We start from the raw sequence: 17389 nt of genomic DNA on the forward strand, positions 1-17389 counted from the left end.
TTCTTATTCGGGTAAAGTTACCAGTGGGATCCTTTTAAAAGACGGAATCTAAACAGCCACGTAGTTCAGGGAGGGGAACGTCTGAAAGGTTGGTTATGATTTACTTTAAGCTGCCTATGCTTATCACCACACTAATTGTTCACCCTTTATATGACGTGATTATTGCTTACAGTAGCGGGGTCTCCTTTTAGTGTCACTCATCGGTTGCATGAAGTTTCCGGATGTCGCGCGATGATGGCTAAGCAGCTAATACACTGTTGCTAATAAGATCAGAGATTTATTTAAAACACTCAATATCTTTGCTTTGGCATCTAACCTGAAGGGTAAAACATATCAACGCTGCTGCTTGACTTGGTTTGTGTCAGTGCATAATTCCCATTAAATGTATTATGTAAAAATAAAAGGCATAGTAATGTTATTTTAAAGTGAAAGCGTCAAACCGGTTTTCATGCTTTTGACAGTCTGGTCTGTTTATTTGTGGATCTTAACGTTAGTTTTAGCTCATTTTTTTAATACGTACGTCAGATGTATTTTCGTGTCTGACTGACAGTGGTGTTAATTGAACGTTAATATATACATTTGGTTATAATTTAACCAGAGTGCTCCTGTAGAATCACTGTGTGACACGAACATCGCCACTGTGATGTCTGTGTCTATCGTGTCTCGGACACACGTCCTCTGAAGTGTCAGTCAGTCACGGGGTTGTCATGACACAGAAATACAGCAAATGTCATTTGATCCACAGCTGTTCAAATAGGATTATAATATGGATAATAGTTACTAAATACATCAAGTATAAACCCATTTTAATCCTTTTATTAGCATAAATACACTTTTTATATTAAAGACCATTTTATTTCCTTTAATCCTTACGAGCTGTAAAATTGAGAGACAGCCAATGCAGAGACCTATAGACCAAATATACATAAACAGCCAATACCACACTCCAACAATAACACCGTGAATCGTGCATTTGGCCCTATACTATATTACAAAGACACATAATTCCAGGTTGCTCTTAGCAATAAAAAGAAAAAATAATTCCCACATATTGTCTTATTAAAAAACACTCTTATTTTACAGATTCTCAAGGCACCTTTATCAAACCCAGCCTACAGTTTGCCGACCATGAAGTAAAGGCGCATCGCACTACTGAGACTTGCCTTATGTTCATGGATGCTGAAGCAGCATCTATATTTATCGCGATATGGAAAATGGAAATGCAGAAGTGGCCTCAAACGAGGCCAGCCTTCACCAGACAGATACGCCATCCGGCAAAGATCCAGACAGCAATACTGTAGAATCTCTGAAGCATGGAGGACGGGACGCATCCATTTTCACACAGAAAATCCCAAATGGTGAGTTTTCGGCCAGTATGTAATTCAATTTGTAAATGGATGTTTTGCTTGTGTGAATTAGATGGTTAGTTTAATTTGAAGCTGTTCAGTCATACTTTCTGGTTACTGTCACACTTTCATGCCAGTGTGCGTTAAACACACACATTATGACATGTTATATGCTTTATTCTCAACTACTTGTACTTGGCAGGCTCGCATTGTTCGTATATGCTGCTGAGTTTATGCCTGTTGTTTGCTGTTTTATTCCAAATCTGGCAACATTTGCAGTTTACTGCATCACTTTGCTTTTGAGATTTTTAGTTTCTCACTTTTGATAAATTCTATTTTTTGGAAAGGAATATTTGGCCTTTAGATCTATTAACAGACTTCGCTCGCTTCCGTCACTGATTTCTAGGGGTGTCCCCGACTAAGGATTTACACTTTCGAATCAGAATTGTCGAATCTTTCTATAGTCGACTGATAGTCGAATCAACTATGTGTGCGTGTGAATGGGTTGGGAGGGGCACGACACTAGGTCGTCAGCAGGAGGGTAAATCTATTTTTATTTTATTTTACACACTGCAGTGCACACAGCAACAACTTTTAAAAAAGCGACCAAAATTGCCTGCCAACTGACAGACGAACTGACAATGGCTTTCTTATTTAGGTTTACATAGAAGTTAATATTGTGGCTAAACATTCTTAAAACATTTTCTCATAATACTTTAAAGCCGAAAAAAGTTAACTTGAAATACAGAACATCACACAAATATATAAAAGAACATACCTAGAATAACAAAAAAATACCTGCCTAAAGAGAAAAAGAACACACTGACTTCAGACAGGATTTGCATTTCACTTTTTGCGAAATTAAATCGGCAAAATTGCCTGTGCCAGCATGCTTAAAGTGCAGCGCAACATCAACACAGCGAAAAACAATTAAAAGCATTAATTTACAGGATTAAATTAGAACAGAATATACATTTCTAACAATAAAAAAATAAATAAAAACGAAATCAGAATAAAGTCACAGGAAGCATAATAAATTTGTGCAAAATGCCAAAGTGCAGGAGAACATATATAAAAAAACACAAGCCACAGTTAAATTAGGTAACCCTGAGTGATCAATAAATAAAATAAAATAAATATGTGATAAATAAATGATTAAAACGACGAAAGTTTAGCCAGAATTCTGAACTTCCTCTTTTTAACTGCCGCAACAACAATAAACGCTAAACGGACAGTTTTTTTAGCTAAAATGTTTGAAAACACTTGTAGCCTACCCGATCGAAAAAAATCCAGTCTTTCACTCTGCTTGTGTGCGTTTGAGTCTTTTCAAATTGTGTGCGACGAAAACCAACTTGTTAACGTTGGCCAGCAGCAGTGCGCTCCTGGTTTTAGGAGCTTGCATTTAACTTTTTTTGGATCATCTTTTACCATTTCAAAGTGCATCCAGACTTTAGATTTTCTTATTCCATACAATCCCAGCCGCCAAGATGCTCCTCATCTGTCACGCGGAAAGGGAAAGTGAAACTTAAATCTGTCACAGGGGTGGTTGGATTTATTCACACATTGGAAATATTTATTGAACGCTTCTTTTTTTCACGTTTTTTTAACAGCATTATCAATTAAAGGCTGTATAACTTAATATAACCGTACAAAACCAGTAGTTCTGTGGGAAATTGAGCACTCACATATTGCCAAATGGTATGATCGTTGTTTAATACAACCGCGAAGAATCGACTGTAAGATCGGTGGTCGAATCAGGCTCAGCATATCGATGCATCGAATCATCGACTATTCGGGGTCACCCCTACTGATTTCCATAGCTTGATTTGGCTGTCTGACTTGTTTGGCGAGATTTGTTCAAAAGAAAACTTTCAAGTTACGCTGCTTTTTTCACAATTAGAATTGGACAAATTAAAGATTATTTTGGACAAAATCACTGCTCGTATTCTAAATAATGAATTTGATATGTAATTATTCTAGTTTGCGAAATTCTTTTTACCTATTTTACTTTTGACAAATATTTAATGGTCTACACTCGCATGAGAATGGTTTTGGTTTACTTTTTCATGAGGTTTGTCGTCTGGTTTCTTGTTGTTTGGTTTTTGTGATGTCAGGAACACATGACCAGCCAAATACTAAAACATTATCAAGATGTAGATCTGGGCGATCTTTCCAAAAAAGCATATCACGATCTTCATAACAAAGAATCTCGATCCATGATCTTAATTGAAATACAGGGCTGTACATTACGTTTTTCGCACATAGCATCGGTGCTACTGAGGTTTGAAGTTTTGTTGCACAGGCCAAACAGCTGTACAGGTAGCACAAGTATAAAACGTCTGTTATCATCTTTAAAAAAACACAACTGCACAGATCATCACATAAATAGACTGGTTAACAACAATGGACATTAATGTTTGTCCACATAAAAATACTGTAGTAGCCTATACTGCCCTACAAAGGCAAAGTGCATTAACTACACATTTGGTAAAAATGAAGATAAGGTTTGAAATGGGCTTTGCAACATCTGTTCTGTCTTTCAGCCAGTCTCCTGGTTCAATTTTGTCCGGTTTCAGAGAAACAGGAGTGTCAAAATTGCAGTAACTGGCTGCAATAACTGGCTGGTGTAAAAATTTAGAAGGCATTTTCTAATTTTCAGGGTTTGTGTAGTTACTGCACTTTGCCATTGTAGGGCAGTATACTATAGAATTTACTAGGCCTGTAGTAAACTGCAGTAAAATTCATAGATAATATAGTGTGTTTGAATTACTATAGTAAATATTAAAGTACAGTTGATCAATTTACAAAAAGAATACCACAACTTGCTGTATCATTTGACTACAGAACACTACATCATTTTTTACATTATATAAGATCGGTTTCGATTTGAGATCGTCAGATTGCCCACCCCATCCTGATGCTCTATTCTTTATTTGTAGGCCATGTCAAGTCTGAGCCGTTACCAAATGGAGAGGCCACGTTGGAGGGTCAGGAACCTGTCGGAGACACCCCACCTCTGGCAACTCCATCCCCAGGCAGCCAGCTTTCTGACTCCCCCCTGAGCACCAAGCCGGATCCAGGTGTGGCCCGTTTCCCTGACAACCTAGAGAAGTCTGAGGGCTCTGTTCACAAGGGCGATGCATTGCAATCGCTCAGTCTAAGTATTCCTATGCAGGAGACTCAATTGTGTAAGCACATAATACTGGATAATCCCCCCAAATCACCCCTTCCCTTTGCAATTCCTCAGTTTGCTTAAGAGATTGGCTTTTGAGGCTGATATAGGCTAACTCTCCCGAATTAGTGTACCCTATTTTTGTCTGCTCTCTTTTGGCTTGCAAAGAGATTTTTGTAGGACTGTCCCTCTTGTGTTAAATTCGTCCTCTTGTTTTAAGGCTTATTAGTCTCTCGTGGTTGTGAGGTTTTTGCTGTGGTTCATGGCAATTCTAATATCTGCTTGTGTGTTATGGTTGTAAAATTGCATTAATATCTGGGATTGTTGATTTGGTAAGACTGAGGGTGTAGCTTTGTAAATGCCCATTGTCAATATTCAAGTCAGGTTGGCTTGAATATGACACATGGATAAACTACTACAGACTAACTTTGGCTGAAATGGAATGACTTTTCATCTAATATATCTGGAATGGTTTATGGGCTCACATGCTGTATTTGAATTCTTAGGGATTATTCTTGGGATGGACATCTTAAAGGGATAGTTCATACAAAAATTTAAATTCTTGCATTATTTAATCACCAATGACTTTCTTCTGCAAAAAAATAATATCAAAAGAATAAATGTCTATATATATCTCAATAAATATTCAATTATTTAAATATTCTATATTGTCTTGAATATTGACTGATTTTACAGACATTATAACTCAATATCAATTCAAGAGAAAAAAATGAATACAAATAAAAATTGTTAAATACTTTTATGGAACCATCTTTCGATTTCCACCCCTGGAAAAGACATTGTCAAACAAGCATGTTTCAGGATTGATGAGCTGTTATTTTCTCACAAAAAATCAATGGCTTTTTAAATCTCATCCATTAGAGCTCGGTTGACAATATTAAAACCATTCCTCTGATTGTTTTGATGCAGCAATTTGTCTTTGTGTGTTTACTGACCATGTTGCTCTTGTAGCATCTAAGGAACCACATACGGAGATGGAAAATGAGGAGAAGATCCGCAAGGAGGCTCGTCGGCGTCTTGAGGAACAGCTTAAACAATACAGAGTACAACGGCACAAAGAGAGAGTGAGTCAGTTAATCATTTTCTTAGGAATGACTGTCATTCATGCATTGAAACCTTGACATTTGTACTTCCCTGGAATATAAGTAGAGATTTTCTTTCTTACGTTTATCTCACAATGCCTTGTCTGTATGTATATTCCCTGCGAATCAAACCTATTGCCTTTGTGGTATGAACTCAATGCTGAACCAAATGAGCTACATGAAAACTCCCTACAGAATAAGGGGGCCAATGTTTATTGCCCTAAATTAAATTACCCTAAAACTGTTTAGTCAACATTAATATGAGTAGGTGACAACAATTGGTTGTTTTCAAATGTTCTGTTGTGGGTAATGGCTGCTTCCGTATCTCCCTCAGACTCATCGCTCCACCCCTAAGAGCCGCCAATTTAGCACTCTGGATCCCGAGCTCATGCTCCATCCCGAGGCTCTTCCACGGGCCAGTACCGTTGCCATGACGAAGGAATACTCTTTTCTGCGCACCAGTGTTCCCCGTGGCCCCAAACTAGGCAGCCTGGGAATCCCTCAAACAAAGGAAAATAAATCCAAATCACCCCGCTCCAACAACATCCATTCTCTCGCCGATTACAAATTTCCTGAATCTGACGCCATAAACACTGAGGCGTCAGGAGGTGCAGGTTCCGCGTCTGCCGACGCATCGTTCACTTCACTGCACTCCACCATCAGCTCTGTTTCCACGGTTTCCGAAATCAGCCTCAGTTCTGAGTCCAATGCCCGTTTGGAATCTTCTCCGTCAATCAGAGACAACGTCTCTGAGTTTGATGGTAGCGAATCAGGTTTCAGGGTTGATGGTAATGACAGCGATAGCTCGTCCTACAGTAGCGTGTCTACTACAGGGACGTATAATATGATGGCAGCAATAGTTAACAGGCCGAGAGCTCCATATAATGTAGAAGGGAGAGAGATCGCTCCAGAGGCCATGGGCCACTTCCCATCGCTACAGGAAGTCCTGCAGGCAGCCACTGAAGAGCGACACATGGAGGAACTGGAACAGGATAGAGAAGGCAGTGTGGAGCCGCGTAGTCGGAGAGACAGCTTCTCCAGCAGGTGTGTAATTTATGATTTCATTTCTTTAGTTTATTCGTTCCCAGAATGTTTGTAGGGAAAGATAACCTTTCTGTTTATTGTGTGCGTGTTGATAGTGTGTCGTATGGAAGCTCGGTGACGGGCACCCATGATGAGATGCTCCAGGTGTTGAAAGAGAAAATGAGATTAGAGGGACAGCTAGAATCTCTTTCATCCGAGGCCAATCAGGTGAGTTGATGATAGTCTCAAGAACTAACAACTGAAATATACATCGCCAACAGAACCTATATGGCAGCCGCCAAAAAGTTTGTGCAATATTTGCTTTGAATTCCCTCTTAGGTTTGTGTAAAACATAAAAATATGGGGACTCTAGTACAAAAGGGTGATAATTTTATATAGTTCTTTTAGATTTAGGAGAAAATGGGCAAACTACAGCATTTCAGGGAATGCAGGTTTTATTCTTATGTACAGAAAAATGCATAGAAAAGAAGATAAAGCATACATTGATTACATTTATCTTATGTTTATTTTATTAACAATTATAAAATATATTTTTATTAATATTTAGTCTTCTCCTGGGCCCTGACAAAATAATGTAAAAGTTTTGCAAAATGCATACAATATTTTAATACAACTTTTAATAATATTAAAAAAAAATTGGGCAAAGAAATTTACTTCACATATCAACAACTGTGTTTGTTAACGCAAGATTCAAATTTATTACATGGTTCTCTACAATACAATTGTTATTGGAAATGTTGTTGACATATTTAGAGTCCGGGAGCTCTTTTGAACATCTCATGTATCACTTTGTAATGTCACTCCTTAACATCATCTATACAATTTACATACACTTATTTATAAACATTGTTGTCATGTACCTGCACCATCTCAAAGCACCTCTCATCTTCAGGCTTTGAAAGAGAGAACTGAGCTCCAGGCGCAGCTGGCGACAGTGAGCGCTCGGCTACAGGCCCAGGTGGAGCAGACCGATGCCAGCCAGGTAAGGCAGAGCACCCTCACTTCCGAGGTCAACACGTTACGCTCTAACTGCTCGACGCTGGAGAAGGCCATGGTGGACCTACAGGCAAGTTTGGAGGGAAAGAACGCCAGCCTGGCCTCACTGGGAAACGACCTGCAAGTGGCTGAAGAGCAATACCAGAGACTGATGGGTAAAGTGGAGGAGATGCAGCGGAGTCTAAATATGAAGGACAACACAGGTGAGAATGAAGTGGTAGATAAAGATGCTAAAGACACAAAATGTTCACACCAAATAGGGGTGCAGCTAATGTTTTGTTTCTCCACCTTAGTTTCTGATCTGCGGCAGCAAATGGGAGGCCTGCATACGCAGCTTCAGCGCGTCCAGAGTGAGAGAAACGCTTTGCAGAGCAGATTGAAGACGTCACAGGCGGAGGTCGACTCCCTACAGCAGCTCCGCCTCTGGTACCAGCAGCAGCTCACAATGGCTCAGGAGGCACGTGTACGACTGCAGGGAGAAATGGCCAACATGCAGGTATGTATATCCTGCCGGTGATGTGAAATTATGTTTAAGACAAGGTGGAAGACGTGAGACGTTGCTAATACGGCTGTCAAATGATTAACGATTCATCGCATCCAGAATAAAAGTTTGTGTTCACATAATATGTCTGTGTACTGTGCATGTTAATTTTGTTTTTATAAACACATACATATTTACATGAATTTATATTTGTCCTCGTTAAATATTTATATAAATGTTATATATTTTTTAAATATATACATGTATGTGTGTTTTTATGAATACAAAATGAATATGCAAAGTACACAGACATATTATGTGAACACAAACTTTTATTCTGAATGCGGTAAATCGCTTGACAGCCCTAGATCGTCCAGGTGAAGTCAACAGAAAGCCCCAGGTCATAGTAGATTAGTGAACCTGAATCAGTTAGATGTAAAATGACCATCTGTGCTGTGCGTTTATTTGTATATTTACTTTCAGGCAGGCCAGATGACTCAGATCGGCGTGTTGGAAAATCTTAAGATGGAGAATGTCACGCTGTCTCACCAACTCACAGAGACAAAACATCGTTCTATTAAAGAAAAGGAACGGATTGCCGTACAGCTACAGAACATTGAGGTCTGGCCCACTAAACCTCTTTCTCTCTTCATCATAATGTTTTTGATTTAGTGTCATTCTCTACAGTCACTCCTGCCAGGTCATTGTAATAAACGGACTGTATCTTGTTTAGGTTGATATGTTAACACAGGAAGCAGCCATACATCAGATTCAGGATGCAAAGACTATGGTGGAGGACGATCTTCATCACAAGCTGGAGGAGTTTGAGGAGGAACGAGAGAATCTGCTTAAACTGGCCAACACGGCCACAACGCTGGAGAGAGAGCTAGAGCAGGTACCTCCAGATTAACACAATTCTACTTCAGTTACTCGTTTCATTTATTCTGAATAAAACTGTGCTGGTTAGATTTGGGTTCAGTTGGCCCCTAATAAAACCTAACATGATCCATTTCTTCCTGCCCAGGTTAAACTCACTCTCTCCCAAAAAGATGCTCAGCTGGAGACTTTCCAGCGTGAGCACTTGGAGCTGATGAGGCAGCTCACCGATACTCAGGAGAACCTCCAAACCAAAGAACAGGCCCTCAACCAGCTGGAAGCACGTTACCAGGAGCTCCAGTCGCAGCTGGAGGAGCTGCAGACAGACGCCACAGCTAAAGAGGAAACCCTGCAATATCTGCAGAACGAGAAAATCGTCCTGGAAGTGTCTCTGCAGGCAGCCCGTGCTGATAAAAGCAAGTTGGATGAAGGAGCCGAGAGGCTTGGAGAGGGAGTTTTGGTGGCCTCTGATACACTCGATCAGCTCAGACAGGAAGTGCAGGTTAAAGCAACACAGGTGAGCGGATTACAGCTGAAATTGGGCATTTCGAAGCCAGAGCCTTTCAGTGTAGCCTTTTGTGATATAAATCTTTGTTTTATTTTTGTCCACTAGATTGAATCTTTACAACAGGAGAATGGCACCTTAAAAAAACGAGCACAGAAACTAAAAGAGCAGTTCACGCAACAAAAGGTATGTGCCCTAGTAATCTCAATGCAGTCTACCAAAAACCAAACAGGCCTTTTCACAAAAAACTTTCCTTTGTTTTCAAGGTGATGGTTGAAGCGTACAGGAGAGACGCCAGCTCTAAAGATCAGCTGATCTCGGAGCTGAAGGCTTCTAAGAAGCGTTTGGTAGCGGAGGTTAAAGACCTGAAGCAGGAACTTCTGAGAACGGAAGGGGAGAAGAAGAGCGCCGAGCAGGAACAGGCTCGCTTGGTGAAGGAAGTGGAGCGAGTCCAGCAACAAATGAACGGCTTGGAATCCCACCTACAGTCTGTACAAACAGAAAGAGACCAACTTGACACTCAACTGCAGGTACACACACAGCATCAATCTCAGTTTCAAAAATCTGACCTTTGAAGCATCCGTTAACGATGTTTAATGGTCTCCACATTGTTCGCTTTAGTCTTTTCAGTTCGACCAGAGCCAACTGGCTGCAGTGACTGAGGAGAATGAAAATCTGAGAAAGAGGATAGAACAAATGCAAGATGAAGCCAGGAAGTGAGTCACTATCACAACCTCAATCCTTCCATAAGAGTTTCCATAGCGATTGTAATGCCGTCAACTCTTTGTAACTTTCTTGCAATTTCCTCTCGCAGGTCCATCTCGGAGCAGAAGGTGAAGATGAAGCGCCTGGGCACAGATTTGACCAGTGCTCAGAAGGACGTGAAGGCCAAGCATAAGGCCTACGAGAACGCAGTCGGCATTCTGAGTCGTAGGCTACAGGAAGCCCTCGCGGCCAAAGAGACGGCAGAGGCTGAGCTGGAGAAAGTGAAAGTTCAGGTTTCTCAGGGAGGAAATAGTGAGGAACTTCAGGTAAATTGGTATTAAAGGTGTCTTGCATAGATGCAAAAACTATGATAATCCTGATTATTACACTTGCCCCTATCTTTAAACCACAGTCATCACCGCTACAATGTTTAAGAGATGCTACGAGTAAACTACAGGGCACGTTTTTTTTTGCGTGTTTGTTGTAAATGAATCAGGCCAAAGTGGAGTCCCTGCAGAGAGAGCTGAAGGCAGTGACCCAGAGTAAAGCCATGCTTGAGAGAGAGCTTCAAGAGGTCATCACCCTCACCAGCACCGAGTTGGAAGAATATCAGGAGAAGGTCCTGGAACTAGAAGACGAGGTCAGTAGAAACTCATTCCCTACATTTTAAAGGTTCTATACAGCTACAGCCTTTGTCTTGAAGAACTAAAACGTATAGATTTTTTCCCACTTTTCTTTCCCACAGCTGCAAGAGTCACGCAATTTTAAAAAGAGAATCCGTCGTATGGAGGATGCTAATAAGAAGCTTGCGCTCGAGTTGGAGCACGAGAAAGGAAAACTTTCAGGGCTTGGGAAATCCCATAGTGTATTGCGGGAACATGCCAATATTTTAGAGGCTGCGCTGGCTAAGAGAGAAGCAGACCTGGTGCAGCTCAACCTGCAGGTGTGAAACGGCACCATGAAGTCATCACTTTCAACTGTTATTTAATTTAATGCAAAAATGAAAATTCCTTCATTTGCTCACCCTCTTGTAATTCCAAACCTGTATCATTTTTCTTCTGCAAAACACAAAAGATATTTTCAAGAATGTTAAAAAACAAACATTGGCCTCCATTGACATAGAATATGAGACATTTCTCAAAATATATTTTTTGTTCTGCCGAAGAAAGAGTTATATACAGACTTTGAACAACATGTGGGTAAATAAATGATGACAGAATTGTATTTATGGGTAAACTATCCCTTTAACGCAATTAATAAAACCTTGAGCAGGAATATTATTACTGAATTCCTTACTGTCGAATGCTTTATTTTGACACTATAATGTAGGTTCAGGCAGTACTGAAGCGTAAAGAAGAGGAGGACCAACAGATGAGACAGCTGGTCCAGACACTCCAGGCTGCCCTAGAAAAGGAGAAAATCAAAGTCAAGGATCTCACAGAGCAGGTTAATACATTGTGTAATAGTCACACAGCTCCACAGCAGCTGCTTGACATTTCCAGTTCCCCTTTGGAGCTCCCGAAGGCTTTAGTTTATTTTGTTTTGGTCATGTGTGTGTTTCGTGCAGGTGGCAGAGGCCAAGCTGGAGGCAGCGCACAATGGCAGGCACTACAGGGCAGCCATGCTGGAACTGAGCGAGATCAAGAAAGATCTGCAGGCCAAAGAGGAGCTGGTCAAAGCACTGCAGAAAGAAGCAAAGACGCTTGTGTAAGTTACAAAGCACTACAATTATAGAGCACTTAAAAAACATCTCATCCAGAGCGTTGCAATTTAACAAAAATTAATATTAGTGCTGTCAAATAATTAATCGTGATTTAATGGCACAAAGTTTGTGTTTACATTATATATGTCTGTGTACTCTGCATATGCATTCTGTATTTATAAAAACATATAAATATTTTAGAAATATGATAAACACATGTGTATGTTTTTATAAATACAAAATGAATATGCACAGTACACAAACATATATTATGTAAACACAAACTTTAATTCTAGATGCAATTAAGAACTATTTATCATTTGACAGCCCATATAAAAATACATTAATCTGTTTAAACATAATCTATAATAGATGCATTTGTTGTTTTTTCTTTTACAATTCTTCAATATCTTTGTATGTTTCATTTCCCTGAACAGAGCTCAAGATGAGAAGCGTTCCGACGAGGTTGCTCGATTCCAGGAGGAGTTGGATGATGCTCACGAACAACTTCAGATCCTTCAAAAGCAACTCGACGATGAGCTCAATAAACAGCCCCTCACCAACCAAGAGGTACGACACACATTGCTTGTTCATGTGGCTTAAAACACAACAAAAATAGCAACATTGCTCACCCACTTCCCACTCGGAGTCACTGTATCCCATATGCTGCGTCCCTGCAGGTGGAAGATCTGAAGTGGGAAGTGGAGCAGAGACAGCGGGAGATCGAGACGCAGAAACAGCAACTGGAGATGGTGGAACAGTGTCACCAGAGAGAGATGGACTCCGTTCGGGACACCTTGCAGGTCAGACGCTCCACAACGTTGTCTTGCTTTGCACATTGTCTATGAATGTAAAGATAACTTGCTTAAAGGCGGAGTTTACCAAAACATGAAATCTTTCATCATTTACTCGCCCTCAAGTTGTTCCAAATCAGTATTCATTTTTTTGTTCTGATGAACACACCGATATTTGGAAGAATGTTTGTAAACAGTTTTGGGGCACTATTGACTCCATCGTAGTTTTTTTCCCCTAATATGATAGTCAGTAGTTCCCCAGAACTGTTGGATCATTTGTTTAAATATCTTATTCAAGTTTGGAACAACTTGAAGGTGAGCAAATAGACAGAATATTTTGGGTTAACTGTCCCTTAAAGGTTGATCAGTAATGTTTATTATTATAAATGTAGCTTTTCATTTATCTTGATTATTTTGTGTCATGTGTAGAGGATAAAGGTGGAGCTGGAGATGGTCCAGGAGGAGCTGAACGGCACAAGGAAAGATAAGTTCATGCTTCAGGCTAAAGTGGTGGAGTTGAGGAACAGCATGAAGACAGTTCTTCAGCAGAACAACCAGCTTAAACAGGACCTCAAAAACAACAAGATGAGGAAGGTAAGGTTAATCTCTTTTTTTCCTGTAGCGCAGTGGTAAGAGCATGGTTTTAACAACGCCAAGGTCATGGGTTCGAATTCAGGGGATTGCACATCTTTTGATACAAATGTATAGGATAATGCAATGCAAGTCGCTTTGGATAAAGCGTCAGCCAAATGCGTCAATATAATGTTTGTGCTTGTTACCAATCGTGGGAATGGTCAATAACTTCACTAAGTGTGTAATAAATGTTCACTCCGTATTCTTCCCCCACACCAGCGAATGGAACTGAAGGGAGAATCGGCTCCAGTGACGCCGGTAAAAATCCCAGACTGCCCTGTTCCAGCTTCGCTCTTAGACGAACTGTTGAAGCCCTCGACATCTGTCAATAAAGAACCTCTCAATAACCTCCACAGCTGTCTGAAACAACTGAAGTAAGGCTTTTACACATGTGGGCATACACAATAGAAATGGATGACCATTCCAAATGTTCATTTAATCAGGCTTTCTAGATGTTTTGTTGCCATGCCAGTCTATTTTCAACTAAATCTAACCTCATTGGTGACATTAAGTCATTCAACAGCAATGCGACAAGACACATGAAAACTGTGAAATAAACTGAGGTTATCACATCCAAGAAAACCTTTCCTAAATACATGTACAAATATTACGGTTGTATTGCTTAAACGCAGTGGCGATCGGTGCCTCCTCTTCAGGGGAAGCAGTAAAGAAAGCTCGGAAAAACATGTACTGTTTGTAGCCAGTCACGTGTGTGCAAAATGCATCATATCAAAATATGTGTTTGGCGCCTCACATGAACCTATGTGCATCATGTCAAAATACGAGCCTGCGGCAGACACGTCGAAAGGGTTTTGATGCTTGTGTTCAAAAGATACTCGCAAGACACTTGCTTAACACTTTCGAGTATCCTTTGAACACTCTTTTATCCAAAACCCTTTCGACGCGTCTGCAGCAGGCACGTATTTTGACATTATGCACTTATGTTCATGTTCATAGTTTGAGGATACGGCACACACATGATGCACTGAACACATGTTTTGAATTACTGCTGAAGATTAGGCACCGATCGCCCCTGCTTAAAAGTGAATATCAACTTGATTTCTTTGCCATATTTTTTCATATAAGCTAGCACAACCAGAGAGCAGATGGTGCTTGTGTCATATGTATCTTCTTACTATCTCCCCGATCATCATTTCTCGCAGGCTTGAGATGGACAGCCTTCAGAAGCAAATGGAGGAACACACAGTCACAGTGACATCATTGTCCAACGCAGAGGATCAGCTCCACAGATTGGGAATCCATGACAAAAGCAAAGATTCATCTAGTAAAGAAGAGGATGATGTCGTGAAGCAGGAGATGCAGCTCTCGTAATGGAACAAAAAATCCTATAAAGACACTAGCTGGGAGAGTTCGGTTTCATCTTTCGGGCACTTTTTAAAAAGAATACGAGTTAAACTCTTTTATTTCTTATCAACTGCCAATATTTGGCTTTCAAGTCTTCACAAAGAATATTAAGGTGAAACCTGATTGTGTGCACCACAGCTTTATTCTTCTAATATTGGTGTTTTGTTTGTTTGTTTGTTTGCGTTCTTTTTTCACTATTTATATCAGTTACATGGAGCTGCTCTCTCTCAAAGCTCGCTGTTCGTCTCACTTGCAATTCACAGTAGTCGCCAACCTGATGTTCACGTTGTGATTTCCAGGATCAGTGAGGGCTACTGCTAGGCTACTTAGTTCTTAATAAATATCTGATGAACAGATGACTTCCAGGGCACCAGACTTTCAGTGTTACAGTAACTATTTTTCATATGCGTCTGGCGGTAGTACTCACGGCATGGAGAATTTATCAGCTGAACTGTTCTTCCATTCCTCTGTGCCTGCGAATGAGCTAATCTCTCATACAGACACTTGTTCAAGTCAACATTGAACTGTTCCCAATGCATTTTTTTGTGCATTTATTATCAACAAAACAAGCCCCCTATTTATCAAACATCTCAAGCACATTTCAGCTTTTCCATTTCTAGTTTTCTGTTTTAGTTCCAATGATTGGAAAAAACAGATCCTGGATCAGCATTCTTAGTTTTGAAAATGGTGTGCATTTAATAGCAGGGCTCCAATCCTAGAGGGATGCTGTCTAGCCCAACTCAAACACCAGGAGATGAATAGTTCTGATAGAAAGTCTATAGAGATGCTGACAATACCCTGACTTTAAACACTAGTCGGTGTACCGCTTTACCCATAAGTCTCCGTTTACATCCACTGTTTGTACCACATTCTGTGGAACGGTTTGTTGCATCGTGAGGATTAATGGGACCTTGGAGGCTATGATCAAATACTGTTATTCGCACCATGGCCTCCTTAAAAATATAGTTCACCTAAGAATTTGAATTATTTTATTATCTGCTTACCCTTATGTGGTTCCAAACCTGTATGACGGATATTTTGGAAAACAAACAACATTTGACTTACATTGCACAGACACAAAACCCCCAAGACGTCGCAAAATATCTTCTTTTGTGCACCACAGAACAAAAATTCATACAGAATTTTTGAAGGAGTAAGTAAATGTTGACTTATTTCTTGCTCTTTTAGGTGAACGGTCTCTTTAACTCCTGTAATGCCCACAGTTTTAAACTCAGGACATGAAGCCCCAAGAATGTGTCAAAATTTGTGTGAAAGTGGGCGAAACGGTGGCCCTTTTGTACAGGGTAACATCTCATGTAAAGTACATCAGGTCATCTAAAATTAACTGACGTCTGGTTTGCGAATGTGAGATCCTGGAAATATCGTCTTGATGCTGTAATAAAATGATCACTATTAGAGCGCGACCCCACAAGTTTCTTTAGGGCTGCGCCTTAAAATTGCTAAAATCTTTTAAATACAGCTACAGGTTTCTCAAGTAAATGAACTGATAAATATTTCTGTTAAAAGATCTTGGAAAGTAATGTAACATAGAATGGATGAATGTGCTCTTGAAAGTGCTGTTGAGTGTGTTTTACGTATATATTTATAATATATATGAAAGGTATTGACTTTGCACAACCGATAATAGAAAAATAACTGACTTTCAGGTATGGACCGATGTAAAATATTGTTACTTTTTGATGCCCTTTTTTGCCTGTGTTGATATGTAAAATTATTTAAAAAAGTACGCTGCCCAAATTTCTCTTGGATGGTTTGCCATTACAGCCTTAACTATTGGAAATGTATGTGGATATATTATAAAAATTTTATTATAATTTGGTAATTGTTTTGGTGTTTCCCCTGATGTCTGAGATCTACAAACTCTGCCTGTTGTTTGTCTATGTGGAGCTGAATTTAACCGTGTCATTGGCTTGAACTGTTTAAGAATGTTTTGAGATCTGTCATAATGTTTAAACTGCTATAAAGGATTTAGACACTTTGGGAAATCAAGCTTTACATGCTAACATGTACATTCATTTTAAAAGGAGGTATGCATATTCAACAAAAGGAAGGGTCTTAAATTAATTGAAAATATACTGCACTGACAGTTAAACGCACGAGTTTCTGTTCAACGTTTCAAAGAAAATGTTCAACTTGTAAAAGCTTGCTTTTATGGACTTTTGCATAATTGTGTGTAAAATATAAATCATTCTGTAAGATGAATACTTGTTGCCTCCCTTTCTATATTCTGTTTTGCAGATACAGATTAGTGGCTTATAAAATTATTAAATCTTTAGGAAATTTTTTTTTAATGAATAAACTTCTGTACAGGCAAACTTTGAAGATGCTCTCTCCCGGTCATAAAATACATGTAAGCTATTGACATTATTATTCGTAATACATAGGCTATGTTCTGTTACACTATACAAAAGGTAAAATGGATCTTTCCAGCAATGCCATAATTTCTCAACTTTTTGTAGTCAAACTTTCTGTGGATGTTAAAGCTTTAGTATGAGCCATACACCCTGACCTTTTTTTCACAGTGTATACATTATTTCATTGGCTGCACTAAAACTAGTCATAGTACGTGTAATATCATAGTAAGATATTTGACAATGTTTCCTCATTTCCTACAGTCTAGCCTTTATTGCTTACGTATAAATATTC

At 39.6% G+C, this 17389-nt stretch overlaps 1 protein-coding gene across 3 annotated transcripts; it reads left to right on the top strand.

Moving 5' to 3' along the window:
* Positions 1-19: 19 nt before the first annotated feature.
* golga3 (golgin A3) lies at positions 20-16557 on the top strand. Of its 3 annotated transcripts, none has more exons than XM_079478374.1 (24): positions 20-88; positions 1084-1358; positions 4286-4534; positions 5491-5603; positions 5956-6665; positions 6761-6872; positions 7558-7864; positions 7955-8157; positions 8626-8763; positions 8876-9037; positions 9167-9535; positions 9632-9709; positions 9790-10053; positions 10145-10239; positions 10338-10554; positions 10725-10868; positions 10974-11171; positions 11558-11674; positions 11796-11935; positions 12368-12500; positions 12611-12733; positions 13154-13318; positions 13577-13731; positions 14521-16557. In XM_079478374.1, the coding sequence occupies exons 2-24, from the start codon at positions 1208-1210 to the stop codon at positions 14687-14689; spliced, it is 4512 nt and encodes a 1503-aa protein (XP_079334500.1). In that variant the 5' UTR covers positions 20-88; positions 1084-1207; the 3' UTR covers positions 14690-16557. The 3 variants fall into 3 exon arrangements, with proteins under 3 accessions (XP_079334500.1, XP_079334501.1, XP_079334502.1); XM_079478375.1 differs by having other exon boundaries at positions 4286-4426; XM_079478376.1 differs by lacking the exons at positions 20-88; positions 1084-1358 and having other exon boundaries at positions 4406-4426; positions 5499-5603.
* The last annotated feature ends 832 nt before the right edge of the window (positions 16558-17389 follow it).

Source organism: Barbatula barbatula, assembly GCF_947034865.1.
Source record: "Barbatula barbatula genome assembly, chromosome: 2".
NCBI classification, from domain to species: Eukaryota; Metazoa; Chordata; class Actinopteri; order Cypriniformes; family Nemacheilidae; genus Barbatula; species Barbatula barbatula.

Excerpts from the sequence above, each read along its gene's own strand:
- golga3 (XM_079478374.1), top strand. The coding sequence starts at position 1,208 with ATGGAAAATGGAAATGCAGAAGTGGCCTCAAACGAGGCCAGCCTTCAC. Across the intron at positions 8,158-8,625 it reads GAGAAATGGCCAACATGCAG|GCAGGCCAGATGACTCAGAT; the intron begins GTATGTATATCC and ends ATTTACTTTCAG. Across the intron at positions 9,710-9,789 it reads AGCAGTTCACGCAACAAAAG|GTGATGGTTGAAGCGTACAG; the intron begins GTATGTGCCCTA and ends TTTGTTTTCAAG.